The following is a 17,521-nucleotide window of genomic DNA, read 5'->3' on the forward strand; positions in this document are numbered from 1 at the left end:
TTAGTTATTAAAATCTCATTTAGTTCATAGGAGGAGAGATCTGGGTTATCTGAAGAGTTTGCTTCCGGTTCATCTCTAGAACACATTTAGTATGAATCTTTGAGAAATCTGATCTTGCTTTTTTTTTTTCTTCTTTTATCCTTCAGATTCAAGTTACAGCCACCCCCCTTGCTATACCTTTTCAACTGCATTGGAAAAATACTGGTCAAGAAAAAAATGATAAAGTTTTTCCTCATGGTGAATAAACAAGGGCAGACCCGACTTTCTAAATACTATGAACATGTGGAGATTAATAAACGAACACTTCTGGAAACAGAAGTCATAAAGAGCTGTCTTTCCCGATCCAATGAACAAGTAAGTTTCTGATTCTTTTCTCTCTTTAGTCACTCAGTGGCAAATGTGTTATTATTGAGTCTCAAAGACCACAGTTTTCTTTGAACTACATTCTCTCAACTGCTATTGGAGAAAGTAGTAAGTGAAGTGGAAAGAAGACTGAAGCACGGGAGCCTCCCTGGTGGCACAACGGGTGGAGCGACAGCACTGTGAAGCTGTCCACAGCTACTGCAGCTCCCGACCAGGGAGCTGACGCACATGGCGCAGCAGACCTCTCCTGTCTCGCCCAGTGCTCCCCTCAGCAGTGTATTTCAGTCAGTCATCCTGCTCTGCTCCCTACTCTGTCTGGTGAATCCTCTAACCCCCCACACCTTTGGCTTACACCCCAGCTCTTGTATGCATAAATACATAAATCTTTAAAAAAAAAAAAAATAAGGCTGAAGCATAGCTCTCTTTACCTCTCTATAAGGAAAATATAAACAAGAAAAACCTGGAAAAGTCTTGGTTTCTTATTTAGGTCAGCATCGCTGTCTCAGTGCACTGTGAAAGTGGTTGCTCACATTTATTCCAGCTGATGTATTTTCTTTTTCTGTTCTTATGACTTCAATCCTTGGAAATTTTTAGGCATGTTCATAAGCAGGTAGCTTTCTTTAAGGCAACAGATCAAGGCCAGGAGACTGGGATAGAGGTGGATACTCAAGACCCAGTTTGTGCCAGAGCATAATAATGTGATTCTGGTGTGGAGCATAGTATTTTCTCCTTATTGTTTTTGTAAATTTACCACCAACACAACACTGGAACTAATAATTTAAAAACAAAACAAACTGGATTTCAGCTTGTCTTCTTTTATCATGTAGATAGGAAAAATGGAAGTTAAAAATTAATATGAAACAATAAATCTATCCATTCTGCCAAAACTTGAGGTTAAATAAAATCATTAATAATACACAGGAAGGGCCTCCCTGGTGGCGCAAGGGTTTAAGATGCAGCCTATGAAGCAATCTGCAGCCACTGCAGCACAAGTTCCATCCCCGGCCAGCCAGGGAGCTACCCACATGGCACAGCAGACCTCTCCTGACTTGACCGCTGCTCCCCTCAGTAGTGTACTGTGGTCAATCTGCCTGTTCTGTTCCCCACTCTGTCTCTGGTGAATGCTCTCACTCCCCACACCTCTGGCCAGTGCCCCAGCTCTTATATGCATAAATAAATAAATCTTAAAAAAAAGCATCTTTAAAAAAAATAAATAAGGGCCTCCCAGTGGCGCAGCAGTTGAGTGCTGGGTTGGGAAGCTGCCCGCAGCCTCTGCAGTGCCAGTTTGATCCCCAGCCACTGGGTGAGGGTCTCGCATGGCGCGCAGACCTCTCCTGCCACCCGCTTCTCCCCTCAGCAGTGTACTTTGTCTGTCAGCCTGCTCTGCTCTCCTCTCTGACTCTGGTGAATTCTCTCACCCTCCCATGCTTCTGACTGTACTCAGTGCTTGTATAAATAAATAAATAAATCTTAAAAATAAATAAATGAACAATACACAGGAATTTTAAAACTGAGGTTTTTTTGCAAAGACTTTTCATCAGAGAATTACTTAATTCAACTCATAAAATGCAGATCATTTGGAAATGACTGAACAAATTGAGGCAAAATCAGAAAATCTGTTTAGATCACTTAATTTTGCCAATTTCCATTTCAATGTATGTGTAGAAGGACTGTGGGAACTGCTGCTAAATCATAAAATATAAAGCTACATCAGTGCTCAGAAGTTATGAGTTGGAATTGTTTCTCTTGGCTTCTAACTTGATTTTCCAGTTGGAACCTCTCAGAGTCATCTTTGAATCACTGCTTTGGCCTGCCATGGCACATACTGCTTCATGTAGTTGTCAAAAGGAAACAGAAACTATTAAAGGTCTATGGTAATAGCCATGTACGTAAGTCACGATAAACATACTCTAGAAGCATTCCTATTTGAGTCTCTTGGCAGAATGCAGGCACTCCACAGTTTCAAACACCTTAATCACTGATAAGTTACCCTTTGAAATATATGTTTTTTAATGACTAAACTGAATGATATTTTTAAAGCATTCTAAATTACTTTAGATTTTCAAAGGAATCCACTGGGTTTTTGGCATAATCAGGCCCCAAAGTAACAGTCTCACCTTCGTTTTTATTTTATCCACAAAGATACTTTGAAATTTTTTTATGTCAGAAATTCCTGAGAGGCTTTGAAAAATGTTCCTCAGTTCTTTCAAATAGGTTGCCTTTCCTTGAAAGATCTAACGGAGCAGATATCACAGTGGCTCTGTGAGCCAAAAGCTACAGAATGGTCCTGATTTAAAAAAAAAGTCTCACATCCCTGCATTTTTTCATACTGTCAAATGACATTCCCATGGAAGAATTTGCATAATCAAAACTTGACATTCATTTCTAGGTACATTCAGGTACCTGACATTAAGATAGCCCAGCACAAAAAACCACGGAGCTCAAGCTCCATCATATTTGGTAAGTCACACTAAAAGTCTAAAAGAAGGGACAGCACTGCCTTCAGCCTGCTGTCCAATCCCTGCCCCTCATACCTTCTCATGACCATCTGTATGATGGCTTTAGGAGAGAGGTGAATGGGAAGGGAGCTGTTTTATCCACAAGTCAATGATGGTCAGCTAGTTGTTAATTTATATTAAGCAATGCTTACAGTGGGAGATTTTACCTAGTATCTGCCTAACAAAAGTCATCTTTAAATGATTTATATGATGACTTGTCCACAAAATCTTTTTAATGGGCCTAGAAAAAAATAAAGATTTTAATGTTGGCATGTATATATACTATTTGGCTCCTCAGTGACTATTAAAGAGTACAAAACTGAGACTCTAATTGCTTCCAAAAGAGCCTAGAGGAGGTGAAAAAGAAAACCTTGATATGTTTGCTTATTTAATGCTGACTATCCAGTAGCTCTGCCTGCTGATTTCCATGTGGAATCAAGTTAAGAATGAGGAATAGGGGCCTTCCCTGTGGCACAGTGGTTGGGCTCTGGGTTGCAAAGCTGCCCGCAGCCTCTGCAGTGCCGGTTTGCTCCCCGGCCACCAGCGAGGGTCCCACATGGGGCGCAGACCTTTCCTGCTGCGCCCACTGCTCCCCTCAGCAGGGTATTTCATCAGTCTGCCTGTTCTGTTCCCCGCTCTGGCTCTGGTGAATCCTCTCACCCTCCTGTACTTCTGACTGTACCCAGTGCTTATATAAATAAATAAATAAATCTTAAAAAAAAAAAAAAAAGAATGAGGAATAGAGGTGGAAACCCATGTGAACACTCAGACCCTTCCCCCAAAACACCTTCTCCACCTACCACTAGAGATGCTTCCAAGTTGTCCCTTGAATATTATGAGGACAGGCCAATAAGTATTTGCAACATTTTAATGTATATTTCAAGGAATGCGTTAACAGAATGTCACCTCAGAACCCAGAAATGATGCATATCATTTTGAAGAAATTTCTGTCAACTGTAGGAATTAATGTCTAATTGTGTTTTGTTTAGTGCTCCTTCATTGAATATAAGGATTTTAAGCTGATTTATCGACAGTATGCAGCTCTCTTCATTGTGGTTGGAGTTAATGACACTGAGGTAAGATAATAGAGGAGTCTATGAAAACTGCAAGAAAATTAGGAATAATAGTCTGAATTTTATTTCTCCTTAATTTGCCATTTTCTTCCCTGTTTGCCTCACTAAAAATAATGTTGGAACTTTTAAAGAATATTGATTTCTATCAAAACTGGGGAAATTGTGTAGAAGAGAAATCGCTAGGATGTTTCTTGGATTCGATGAGTGGTTTGTGGAGAAACACAAAACCACAGATTACCTTTCTCGACCCTTAGCAATACCAGGGTCATGCCCTTGTTCCTGGCCACAGTGGGGCAGTTTGGAGAAGTGTAGTTGTGCCATTAAACATAGGCTGACATATCAGAAGCCACATGAAACCACACATATGATTGTGTTATGACTACATCTCCTCAGATTTAGTTCACCTTTTCAGAAATGTCAGTGTCAGATCAACAGTACTTACTGTCATGGAATATCTAAAAGGGTGTTTAAGATCTAAAATACCTTGAAATCTCAGCTGATTTTTTTTTTTTAAATCCATGACCAGACTTTAAGGCAGTTTTCCCATATTCACAAGTAGAAAAATGATGACCTGAAGAACTTAAAAAATTGTTAGCCAAGTGGTGATAAAATTAGGGAGCAGAGCTCAGAACCTTAAACACTAGACTCAATCTAATTTCATCTAGCTGGATTCATCATGGACTTTTAAAAAATCTTAGAAGTTACGGTTTTCTGCAGTTTCCCTACCAATAAGCTTCCTTTAAACAACCAAGAATAGAATTATTCTATTTGTCAATAGGAAGCTGCTTTGCTCACGTTATCTGTTCACTAAGCCACGTGTTCGAAACCCTGTTTCCTGCCTGGGCAGCTCCAAGTCTGATTTATATCTACATAAAGCATATTAAAACAAATTGTACCCTTCTTTTTTATTTCAGAATGAGATGGCAATTTATGAATTCATCCATAACTTTGTAGAAGTTTTAGATGACTACTTCAGCCGAGTGGTAAGTCTAATGACTAAAAGATATGTTTTTGTCCACAACCAGTTTCCCAGATATGGTTCTATATTAAGAACATGTGTTAATGGGCTTCCCCGGTGGCACAGCGGGTTGAGCGGCAGTGCTGTGAAGCTGTCCACAGCCTCTGCGGCACGGGTTGGTTCCTGGCTGGCCAGGGAGATGCTCACATGGCGTGCAGACCTCTTCTGTCTTGCCCACTGCTCCCCTCAGCAGTGTATTTCAGTCAGTCTGCCTGTTCTACTCCCCACTCTGCCTCTGGTGAATCCTCTCACCCTCCCGCACATCTGGCCTGTACCCTGGTTCTTGTATGCAAGAATAAATAAATCTTAAAAAAAATAAATTTAAATAGCTACATGCAGCTGGGGTTATATTGGAAAATATAGCTCTAGCACTCTTAAGGTAAACTGATTGCAATAGATGATTCAGAGCTGGTCATGATTAGCCATTTTAAGTCAACACCTTAAAGAAGAATTTCCCAAAATAGGAGTGTTTTAAATCTGGGAGAATAAAAAGTCGGTATACGCACCATTTTGCTAAGGTTTTTTAAATTATTATTATTATAGTTGGTAACTGAGAATAAATAGCAAGTTGCTAAATTCTAGCTGTAATTCTAGGGGGAGAGTCAGTGACCACATAAACCACAAAAGTAAAGATTAGAATTTAATTTAAACCAGGTGATTATACAGGACTTGGACAGCACTAAGGAATGACTGGGTTTGGGATGACAATAGGAAAAAAAAAAGAGTACTATGGGAAAGAAAATAGAATCTGTCCCCTGCATGGAGAATGCCTTGCTAGCTAGGATTTATTTTTAGGTTTGTGAGTTTGAAACATTCTTTCTGGGGCTATTTTTAATCATAGAATTTTCAAATCTTAAATTTGGAGATGAGCTTCATGCTGTTTGGGCTGAAAGAAGCATCTTACCAACGCATTTCCAAACAAGAAGTCAACCCAATTAGCTTCAAAGGAGGCAGTTTTGCAAGAATGACAGCTGTTGCTGTTGAGGAAGTGGATCCAGGTTTTAAGCGCTGTGTCTAATAGACCTTAAGTCCTTTCCAATGTGGATTTAACTCTTTACTGTTATCCTCCTCTATGACATTTTCGTGACATAAATATCTGCTTATTGGGAAAAATTAAAAAGATTTATGGGCAAAAACAAAGTGGGAGAAGACCATCACTAAGCCCATCATTTATTGATGTATAATGTTAGCTACCTTTCCTTTTAGACCTTATATATGTTCTTATCTAACTTTCTCTCCATATATGTGTGTGTGTATATATATTCCGTATATATGGAATAATACCATATATGCCATTATATGACTTGCTTTTATATTTAACTATATGTTGGTACTTAAGTGTATTTACGTGATCATATGTGGATATACTGTAATTATTTAACTCACCCCTCCCTGAGAGACACTTATATATAATTACATATCATTGTGTATTTTCTTAGCATACACTTCTAAAAATAATTGATGGATTCAAAGAGTGTGCACATTAAGGTTTTTGGTGCACATGTCAAATTACCTATCACCTGTGAAGGTTGAGTTAGTTTATTACCTCAATATCCTTTTCTTAAATTGAGGTACAATTGACATATATTAGTTCTAGTTGTGCAACATAATTATTTGTTTATTTTATGAACATAGTTAAAAAATAGGTAAATAAAATTTTTGTTTAAATTTAAAAAAAATTAAGTTAAAACTTTTTTTAATTAAAAAAAGTTAAAATTTTTTTTCTCGTGATGAGAACTTTTAAGGTCTGCTCTCAGCGAATTTCAAATAATATATATAGTATTATTAACTATAGTGACCATATTGTACATTATTTCCCCATGACTTATTCTATAATCTAAAGATGAATAGTTCTGGTCTGTAAAATTCCTCTAAACTGTAGTCTTTCTTAGTTTGTTAAATCACAATTCCCAAGGTAGGGCTCTTCTCCTCTCAGGTGTCTGCATACTGAGGCCCTCTGCCACCTGCTTCCAGGCTTGCCGCCAGAGCAGATGCAAACCCTGCTGAGGGCATCGTGTTCTGGTGTCTCTTTCTCATCCTTGCACTTTTTCTTCTCTTTTCCAGAGTGAATTAGATGTATCCTTTTTCAATAGTGTGAGCCAAGTTTTCCACAGTCCTTGGCAAAGCACAGGCTAGTCTTGATCAGGTAAGTGTCAATGGGCAAGAAGATGATTCAGCAGAATCCAGAATGCTACTTCTCAACACCCATGACAAGGGAGCCAGAGGTGCAGGTGCTTTGCCAAACTCCTTCCCTACTCTTTTTTCACAAAGACCATTCTTACTACATTTCTTTTATTTTTCAGACAGGGAAGTAGTTAATGTTAACTATTAACCACTATATATTAATTTAACTTCTTTTAAGCATGTAAGTTTTTCAGGATTTAAATAACACAGCGGGAAAGTACTTGGTCTTCCTAGAGAGGCTAGCTTTCCATGTCTCCAGGTTATAAAACCTTCAGAAATCCCTCAAATGATCAGAATAAGACCTTCAAGGATGATAAAGAAATTTCCTGGATTGTATTCATTCCCTTTTGTAGCAGAGAAAGCGCTCCTTTTCTTTCTTCTCCCTTTTAAATCAAAATATTCAAAGGCCCCAACAAGCATGATTTGCTTAGAATACTTCAGGCCTGTGGATTTTGGCAAGAGCCCACTGGGCTTTGTGTGAGTGCTCTAGAGGCAGGTTGACTTTTAAGTTAATGTTTTACTTCAAAAATCTGCTTACCATTTCAAAGCAATAAATAAAAAGTGTCCTTTGAGAACACATCAAGCTTGAATCTAAAATAGTAATGTTGATTATAACACGTGTATATATATATATATATATGTTCATGTATGTGTGTGTGTGTGTGTGTGTGTGTAAATAAAAGACACCTTGTCCAAAATGGACAACTACTATTGATAGAAAAGTCAGCGATGTTGATAAATATAATTTGTAGTCTGTATTTAGATGCCTCTTTAACTGGGGAAATCTGAGTGCCCTCTTGTGATGATGAATAACCTAAATGTATGATCCCTTTGACCTAGGCTAGATATTAGACTAGATCTAAGACCAGACTGAATATTAGGGTATATTTTCACTCAGCATGTAACATTCCATTTTAACCAAGCCCTATAAAGCAATTCAAAATAAATCTCTTCCACGGTGCTTTTCATTTAAAAAGTTACTAGGGAGATAGCAAAGCTAATAGACACTCTACTTGAGTATAGAAAGCCAAGTTCAGCTTTCGGTCCTGCTACCAACTGGTTGTATATATTGGGCAAGACACACAATACCCTCACCTCAAAATGACAGAATTAGATTAGAAGCATTCTGGCACCTTCTCAGTCTTAATATTTGGTGTTGCCATGACTCTAAGTAATTCCCAGCACAGGAAGCGTGTACTATTCAGAGAATTAAAATGAATCAGATATAACAGGTATGAGAGTTGGACTAGTCATTTTGATGTGTCTTAACTAGAAGTTTATTAGAAATAGAAACCAGTTTATTTTTGTTCCCTCTGGTGTATAGCATAGGTTCATGTAATGAATTCCAGCATTCTTGTTTGAATTTAATTTTCACACGAAGGCACTTTATTTCTGTCTTTCTCCATATTTTATCAACACCAATGGTGAATTTTTTTTGCTTCCCTTCTTCTCTGGCCAAGTTCTACATTTACTGTCCTTTGGAATTATTCAACTATCCATCTGACAGATTAGGAATTTTGCATCATTAGAGAAGGGAATGAAATATCTCCAGACTTGGAAATACATATTTTCACTTTGGGTATAATTTCGTGTGGACCTCCACTGGAGCAAGTAGCATGGCATGGGGCACCTCTCTTTTACTAACATTCTTAAAGGGTTTCCACCCTTAGCCATCTGGGGAAAAATCAAATTAAAAACCCTAACTCCACTTTGTCTCATAATAGTTCTTTTTAACTATTAGTGTCTAGTATCTCTATAGACTAGTTACATAATAGTAACACAGGGGGGCCTTTCACAGGTGCAGCCTCATTTTCCTGCTTCCTCTAAATTACCACTCTGATAACATGAAACCAGGAACCTGCTGGAGTAGTTACCATTATTCTGGACTGCTCTGCCAGGATAGCTTCCTTAGGCCTTGAAAAGTTAAGAAGGGGAAGATGATAGAGAATTGCAACCTAGATCTGGTTCTCCAAACACTCAGAGCACATCATCACATCGTCATCTTAGTTTGCTCAGGCTTAAGAAAGCCTTCCTTGTCAGCCAGCCCACATGGAATATACAATTTAAGGCTCAGTTTGAAGTAGTAACAGGAGAACAAAGTCGAATTTTAATGGAAGTCCCACAAAAGCCCTTCACTTGGAGTTTTTCTGTTTTGTTTTGTTTTCCCCTAGAAGCTTTTAAGAATGGGGCAGGTCCGGTGGCGCAGTGGTTAAGCGCTGGGTTGCAAAGCTGCCCGCAGCCTCTGCAGAGCCGGTTGGATCCCCGGCTGCTCCCCGGCCACCGGAGGAGGCTCCCACTTGGCGTGCAGACCTCTCCTGCCGCCCGCTGCTCCCCTCAGCAGTGTACTTCGGTCCTTCTGCCTGCTCTGCTCCCCGCTCTGGCTCTGGTGAATTCTCTCACCCTCCCACGCTTCTGACTGTACCCAGTGCTTGTATAAATAAATAAATAAATCTAAAAAAAAAAAAGAATGGGGCAGGTTTCCAGAACATGCAATGATTAGACTTTGAGAAATAAAATGCACCATTTCTATTTCTCCCTAGTATAGGCTTGTTCTACTTCTACTAAGATCACAAAGCAAGACAGATGGGATTTAAAAAAGAAATCATTTAAGCACAAGAAATCAGGACAGAAATTTTGGCTTGTTGAAAACACTTCTAAGTGGAAACTGTGGTGCAGTGGTGTCAAGCAGACTGTACCCTTGGGACCAGGCACATCATTGACCTAAATCATTCATGTGCCTTGAATAAGCTCCTATACACGCTTAACATTTCATATAGTTTCTATAAGGAAGTTTGCCCTATCACAAACCTTGGTAGACTTAAGAATTCAATTCCATGAATTAAACAGCTTTTAGGAACCAGTCAATGAGCTTCCCAAAATGTCCTCAGCTTGGGAGTTCCAGGTTTGCTGAATTCTCCAGACAATTCATAATTCAAAGGAACTGTCTCCATCCCCTTCTGCTAACTAGTTGAAAAGTGGTACCATTGAACACTCTGTGTGGAGAATGTCTAATTCCTTCTCATCCCAGTGCACACCTACTGTATGTATTAAGGTACAGAAAATCTTAACAGCCTTTTGGTATCTGTGCCTTTAAATAATTTTAAATACTTGGTTAATTTTGACTAGACTGGAATATAGTGGTGCTATCTTTAGATCTGGACAACCAGAGCCCCATTCCTGGGCTGTATGATTTAGGAGGGCCCTACTCTCACTCTCCTTCAGCAGCATCTTTCTCCATGGGGTGAGGATGCTTACCCAGCACTTACAGGGACCCCTCATCCACTTCATCACCCTCTGGGCCCCCAGGATTTACTGATACCCAGACATCCCATATCCTACTACTAGGGCCTATACAGGCCTCTACCTCACCAGCACTGGGGGAAGAAATGAGAGACTAGAGTGCTGATGGGATATGTCAAATGTATACATGAGTAGTGGGGAGCAGGCCAGGTTCCCTGTTTATATTCTTATGCTCCCAAACCTACAAAATAAGCATATTCTTATGCTCCCAAACCTACAAAAAATATAATCCAGAATGTTTTCTTGACTCAAAAATATCGTTAAAATCAAACATCTTTAGAACACTTTTTTTGAGTTCAAAACTCAAAAGCCTGAGCGATTAATTCTAGAACCTTTTTTTAAAAAAAATATTTAAAAGAGCAGGATTATTAGAGAAGGGGACAGAAGAGTAAAGGACACTTGCATAGACACAAGCGGACAGAAAGAGCTGCCCTGAAAGGCACAGGTTTGCTGAGAGGGCTGCATGGTTGCAGATGGGAGGCCTTAAGGAGAGCTGCCTCTGCTGAGGGAGGTCAGTAAAGAGAAGCCCCAGCATGATACAGGTCATGGGCAGGCAGGAAGGCTGCTGCCCTGTGGAGGGAGAAATTTGGTAAAAAGAAGTACCTGCATAATCACAGGTGGACAGAAGGACTGCTTGATTCTAGAAACTTAAAGCTCATGTGGGTGATGTAAAAGCATCCTGATTCATGCCCTCTATTGCAATTGAGTGTAAGAGATCACGGAGCCTCTACAGTGCTTCCTAGAGGAATGAAGGCACCAGTTAATAGTAATCAGCACCACCAAAAGTTGCAGTCAGGACCTGATCAGCACCTATGGTGCTGGGTGCTCATGGTGGGGCATCTATAGTTCCTTCCTTATCTTCCTGATATCTCAAACTCTTCTAGAGGATCAGAAACCAGAACACAGCTTCTCTAAGTAGGAGATAATTTCAGCCTGACTTAATGAGCAATCACAAAACTACTTGTTCAACTAGGGACTATGGAAATACTGGCAAGGTGAACAAAGAAATTCTCCAGGGAAATCATCCAACACTGAGGTGGCAGCTTCTAAATGAACTAAAATTTACTCACTGTTCTCAGAAAGGTACAATCATGAAGTCATTACAGAAGGATTTCTTTTGAGGTATGATGGAGCATGACTACATCGGGTACCACTGATAATATCATCAAAGAGTAAACCTGTTCCCCCTTCCCTAAAGGTCACATTTAGTCACAGGATTTGAATATTTTGGAGCTGGAAGAAACTTATACAATCATCAGGGTAAAATTTCACTTTTTCCAGGCTGTAACATGTCCCAATCCATAGAGCTACTTTGGGGCAGAGCTGATCCAATCCCTGGGTTACCAGGACTCTTGACTCTAAGGCTATAAATTAGATATAATGCCACATTTGACACTAAAAAAATTCATAATCATCTGGAGTATTGTAGCGATTTAGCCCCTTACAAAACTTTTAGAAAGTACCTGTAACTGTGGTGTCTTCGTGTCAGAGTATTTTCTTGAATTAGGGAAGAAGTTTTAGAAAAACACCAGTTTTGGTTGAAGTGATCAGAAATGAAAAATCTTGACAATATCTGCATATCTTTTGAAGACCGTATGCTCCAAAAGTAGAGTTCACATTCAAAGATTTCTAAGTACCTTTTTTTTCCTTTTGAAAATATATAAATTGAAAGCAGGGTAGCAATGGGTGAGAGCTGGCAGGTGGGCTGGAGGTAATGTGTTGCAGCTAGGTAGGTATTTGGGGAGTGCAGGCACTGGGAGACAAAGGGGCCAGGAGCCTCTCCAGTATGAGAGTTCCAGCCAGTGCTGTTATGAATATGAGTCTCGGAATTATCAGCAGTCCCCCAAGAAGTCAGCTGTTCACTGGCAAGAGGGTATAAATGTTCCAGATTAAACAGTTCTGCTTTCCAGGTTTTTGTGGCTTCCTCTGGCCTTAACCATCTAAGTGTGTTCTCAGAGTCCCTTCCTTAGGTACCATATCCATCCACTGCTGTCTCTCCCCACCGTCCCCCACTCCTTTTGTTCCATGCTTTTGGGTTCTGTTTTACTCAGGAATAATAACAGCAAGTTATATGAAGCAAGCCAGCGGGGGGTGGGGGAAGGAAGAAAGACTCATTTACCCTAGCCCTCCCTGAGTGTCATTTATTTTACATAAACTTATATGAACTTCAAAGAGAATTACACCTGGGGCTTCCCTGGTGGTGGTTGAGCGCAGCGCTGTGGAGCTATCTTCAGCCTCTGCAGCGTGGGTTCCATCCTGGCTGACCAGGGAGATACCCACATAGCACAGCAGACCTCTCCTGTCTCACCTGCTGGTACAGGTATAGGGCAGGCAGGAAGGCTGCTGCCCTGTGGAGGGAGAAATTTGGTAAAAAGAAGTACCTGCATTATCAGTGTGTCTCAGTCAGTCTACCTGTTCTGTTCCCTGCTCTGTCTCTAGTGAATCCTCTCATCCTCCTGCACATCTGGCCTATACCCCGGTTCTTGTAAAAACAAAACAAAACAAAAAAAAAACTCTTCAAACAAAATTACACCTAGATGTTGCTCTCAGAATATGAATAGGTGTTTAAGGAAAACGTATTAAAAAAAAAAAAACACTTAGGTACACTCTTTTTCAATTAATTGAAAAGGTAAATTAAGAAGAGCCTAAAAGTGAACAAGACTGTCTGACAAGGAGGCTATTCAGGACCATGCAGACTCTTCCTGATAGCCTTCTATACAATAGTATTCAATTTTCTGTGGCAGCTTATCTAATTTCATGGGAAATGGAATTTAAGTAAGTAAAGAGAGCATGTTCTTTTCCTACCCTACTTAATGTAGTAAAGAACTGAGCTTAGCTAGGTAAAAAGGGGATTTGTGACCAAAATTGAGTTAGAAATTTTTAGATTCTAGGCTAGACTCCTGCAGTTTCTTTTTGGGTCCCATTTGAATGGCTGCTGTTCAATTTTCTCTTACTAAAAAGTAACTAGTTCACCATAGTGGTGTTAAAATATTTGTAAAGTGTTTTATGATGCAGAAGTCAAAAATTCCAATTTAGAATCTATAAACATCTCAATCACTTTAAAAAATTGATTTCAAGTGGCACTACTATAACTCGGTCCTGTGATATACTCCAATCTACATTACATAGAAACACGGGAAGGCCTCTTGGGTTTCAGTGTGGGAGAAAGCAGAGCTTTAGTGGAGCTGTTCTTTGGGAAGCTATTTCTATTGGCGCTAATATGAGCTCCAGTCTAAGAATGCATATGAAGTTAAAACAAGTTGTCTTAAGAATCTGTCAGTCAAATTTAATATAACCTGAAGGTGGGAGCCTTTTGAAAGAGTCATCTCAGCTCACATAAGTAAGCCAGTGGCTTTGGTCTTTCTCACTTCTTCATTTAGATGTCAGGGTTGAAGTGTTTGTCTATGTTTATTGCCATGGGGCTTGGCATATAGGGTATTTCTTGGTCCCTGTTCTCTTGGCCTATAGCCTAAATGCCATTACTATTAGCCTCACCAGTGTGTACAACTTACTCACAAACCAAATCAAGATGTGAACAACTGGATTCTTATTTTGAAGGAGTCACATGATTCCAGAGGGAAATCAGCTTTCAGGCATTTGCCTCACATTGGATTTGGTCTGTGGTTTCCCTATATAGTGCCAGAGCGCTGTGTGATTATTAGGGTTTTGAGCCAGATATCCAGATAGACAAGCAATCACATGCCCACGGTACAGAATGACCTCACTAACTCATGTTTCCAGGATGTTGGGAAATTCAGACTTGCTGAAGGACCTTGTCCTTCAGGATATCCATGGTTGTTATGATTCAGCAGTATATTCTAATTTGAATTTCAGAACAATTGGCCAGTTGCTCAAGTGGACATCTGAGTTGCAGATCACCAACTTGCCAGAGCTGGAGCAAGTCATCAGAATAGCTTGATCCCTGAGCCAATTAAAATAGAATATATTAAAATTAGATTTCCTTCTGTCTGAAAGAAAATCTTCCTGGATAATATTTTTGAAGACATTGAAGTTTTCATTGCCCTTCATGGGATTCTGCAGGCTATTTTTCATGCAGCCATTAGTGCTCCACAACTCTGCCTTTCCTTGTACCTGGCTATCATTCTCACTGTCTTGGCTTCTAAAGTTCTGGCTTCTGTGAACAGGAATGAGTCAAGGGCTTACTATTCCAGACCCAATTTGACCATAGACAAAGCAATCATCTATATAATTGGAATATATTTATTAATAGGCATCTGAGAATAAAGCTTTTTTTTTTCTGGGTCACTTAAGGACAGTTCCCATGGGCTCCTGAAAAAAAGTTTATTCTGCTTGAGGACTATTTGCACAGAGCTTAATGAGATATTAACACAGAAACTAATAGAAACTTAAAAGTCATTCACCACAGTTGCCTCATTCTCTGTAGATGTACCTCACTAAACAAATACAATATAGACTTGAACATCTGGAATAAAAGTCTAGTGGTAACAATTCACTTTACAAATATTAGCTTATTATGAACTCACAGAGTGCATTTAGTCACTTGTTTGAAGTTTGTCTATTTGAAACAATCTGTCATTTGTTTTTTTATTTAAAAAAAATTCCAAGATCATGTTCTTTAAATCAAGATGGAAAACTTAAGCTATTAAAGTGTAGAAATAATCACTGTCAACATCACATTCCAGTTCTTTTCTATTCACAAAAATGAGCTACTCAAATGAAGGGATCCTGAGGGAAGAATTTGGCTTTGATTTACACTAGACATTGTAGTCTAACAGTATTTTCTTCTTGCCCCATGCCCTGTACTAACTTTCCAATAAGAACATCAGTCAGTTAAATTGGTTTCATAATTCTCAAATGATTATTTTTAGAACTGTCTATTTAGAAAAGGTATTCTTATGAAACTCAGAATTTTTATCTAATTGGGCACTGAATCAGCATGCCTTGCCATCTTCATTTCTCCTTAGTTTTTGTTTGCATGTTGATAGAGAAGATAATTTACAATGTACGGTTGCAAAGGTGTTTTGTTTTTAGGTAGAGGTTTGGGGGCTTAGGGTGGATGTATGCTCAGTAGCCTCAGTCTCCTGTCTAGTCTGGAAGCAAAGCAGTCAAGCCCAAGCTTTGGACTTTCATTCCAACTCTGACAATGACCTTGTACAAAGGTTTTAAGCCTGTTTGCTTATGTGTAATATTAGGCCAATGTAGCATGTACATCCTAAGAGTTGTAGGGAAGACTGAAATAATCTATGTAAAGCGCTCAACACAATGTCTGCAACATAATGAGTATTCAATAAATCACTACTATTACTATTGTTAATGTTATCTGGGAAGATAATGTTGTTGAGATCATGTCATGATCCTGCCAGCTGTCATTTGCTTTGTTCTCCAGCTCTTAGTAGATTCCCTCTCCCTCTGGTACAGCCATTCCATTTCTATGCCTGTTACCCAGTTAGCTTAACCAACACAAAACTAAGGGTGTATATGAATATGAAGGTAATAAATTTCTAACATGGATATCAATTTTAAATTTAATTTCATTAATAATCCAAAGACCAAAACAGAGAAAACCTCATGCTTAGACTAATTTACGCTGGGAAAGTTACAGGCTAAGTCATAAATTATTGCTTAATGAATGTTATCATTTTTATAACTCAAACTACTTTTCTTAACGTGATCCTAGATAATGTTTAATCTAGATAAAGTACACATCATTTTGGATGAGATGGTCTTAAATGGATGCATTGTGGAAACAAATCGAGCAAGAATTCTTGCTCCTCTGTTGATTCTTGATAAGATGTCAGAAAGCTGAGTAATAACAGAAGGTCCTGCCAGACAACATCGACTTACAGGAAATGCGAAAACCAATGGAATACCTCTCAACATCTGTAGCCCCAAAGAATCTGGAAGATCACGCATTGCAAAGTAAGGTGTCCTTCCAAAGACTTAAAATTAAAATACGTGTTTTACATAGTTCCTAAATAAAAAACAAAACTGCATTTTAAAATACAATGCATGAAGAAACCTTTTCTCTAAGCTGAGAGATAAGTTTTATTTTCTAACCATAATAAGCATTTTTTCTTCCCCCTCTTGATTAAACTTTGTTGCGTTCTGAGGGAACCTTTTTTGTCTCTGTTTTCCTTTGCAAACTTAAATTCAAGAATAGTAGCATGGGGTGGAAAGATAATTGTGGGAGCTCTATCGTCAACAAAATGTTAAAGTTTGAATAGTTTTCTGAATGCTATTTTCTTCCCTCGTAAGTTTTAAAAGTCAGAACTTTTCTGTGTACCTGACGAAAACCGCAGAATCAAAATTTATTTGCCAATATCTAAAGCCTGATATTCATTGGGTACTAAGCAATTACAGTGCTGTCACATAATTTATACTTTCTATCAACTAATGAATATTAAAAAAACAACCCTTTTAACTAGCCTTTATACCCTATTTTAAAGGGATTGTCTTATTAGACCCCTTCTCCTACAACATCTTGAATCAAAGAAAACTGCAAGTCACTGTAAAAGGGCAATGCCCTGAGCCCCTAAACCTTTCTATATGCTTTTGCTTCCCAGTCAACAGTACACTATACAGAAACTGTCCTAGGCAATGGAGGAAGTAGGCATTCTTGGCACATTTAGATATTATTCCATCCCATGGAATCCAAGAGTTTATTAATCTATAACACTGTTTTGCAAAAGATAACATAAATGGACATTCTAGGCACTGATGATTCATTTAGTACTGTATTGAGCTTGCTATATAGCTCGGTGTGTAATTTGAAATTCTCTTTTCTAAAAATCTATTTACATATTTATCATTGTTTGCATCTATAAAGACCCAGGCAACTCACCAATAATATACTCCAACCTAAATTATTTTGAATTTATACAATAAGTAGAGGAAAGGTGCTGACCTGCTGGAATAGTGAGTGGTATGGCATTAAGTAGTCAGGGTCTTGGGAAAGCCCAGTCTAGATTACAGTGCTTTGGAGGTCTTTCTGAGACATAATAGTTGGGGAAATACTGTCCTAGTTGGTAGGCACTTAATGAGTAACACATTCAGGTAACTGCTGAAACTGGTACACCAGAAGTAACTAGGGAGTGAACAAAATT

At 38.9% G+C, this 17,521-nt stretch overlaps 1 protein-coding gene across 1 annotated transcript; it reads left to right on the plus strand.

Moving 5' to 3' along the window:
* Nucleotides 1-216: 216 nt before the first annotated feature.
* AP4S1 (adaptor related protein complex 4 subunit sigma 1) lies at nucleotides 217-16,224 on the plus strand (the record flags this gene model as incomplete). The annotated part of the gene is made up of 5 exons (XM_084241301.1): nucleotides 217-354; nucleotides 3,851-3,937; nucleotides 4,849-4,917; nucleotides 7,017-7,028; nucleotides 16,096-16,224. 5 exons carry the CDS (start codon nucleotides 217-219, stop codon nucleotides 16,222-16,224), a joined length of 435 nt encoding a protein of 144 aa, XP_084097427.1.
* Nucleotides 16,225-17,521: the final 1,297 nt, after the last annotated feature.

This window comes from Talpa europaea (assembly GCF_964194135.1).
Source record: "Talpa europaea genome assembly, chromosome: 8".
Classification (NCBI taxonomy): domain Eukaryota; kingdom Metazoa; phylum Chordata; class Mammalia; order Eulipotyphla; family Talpidae; genus Talpa; species Talpa europaea.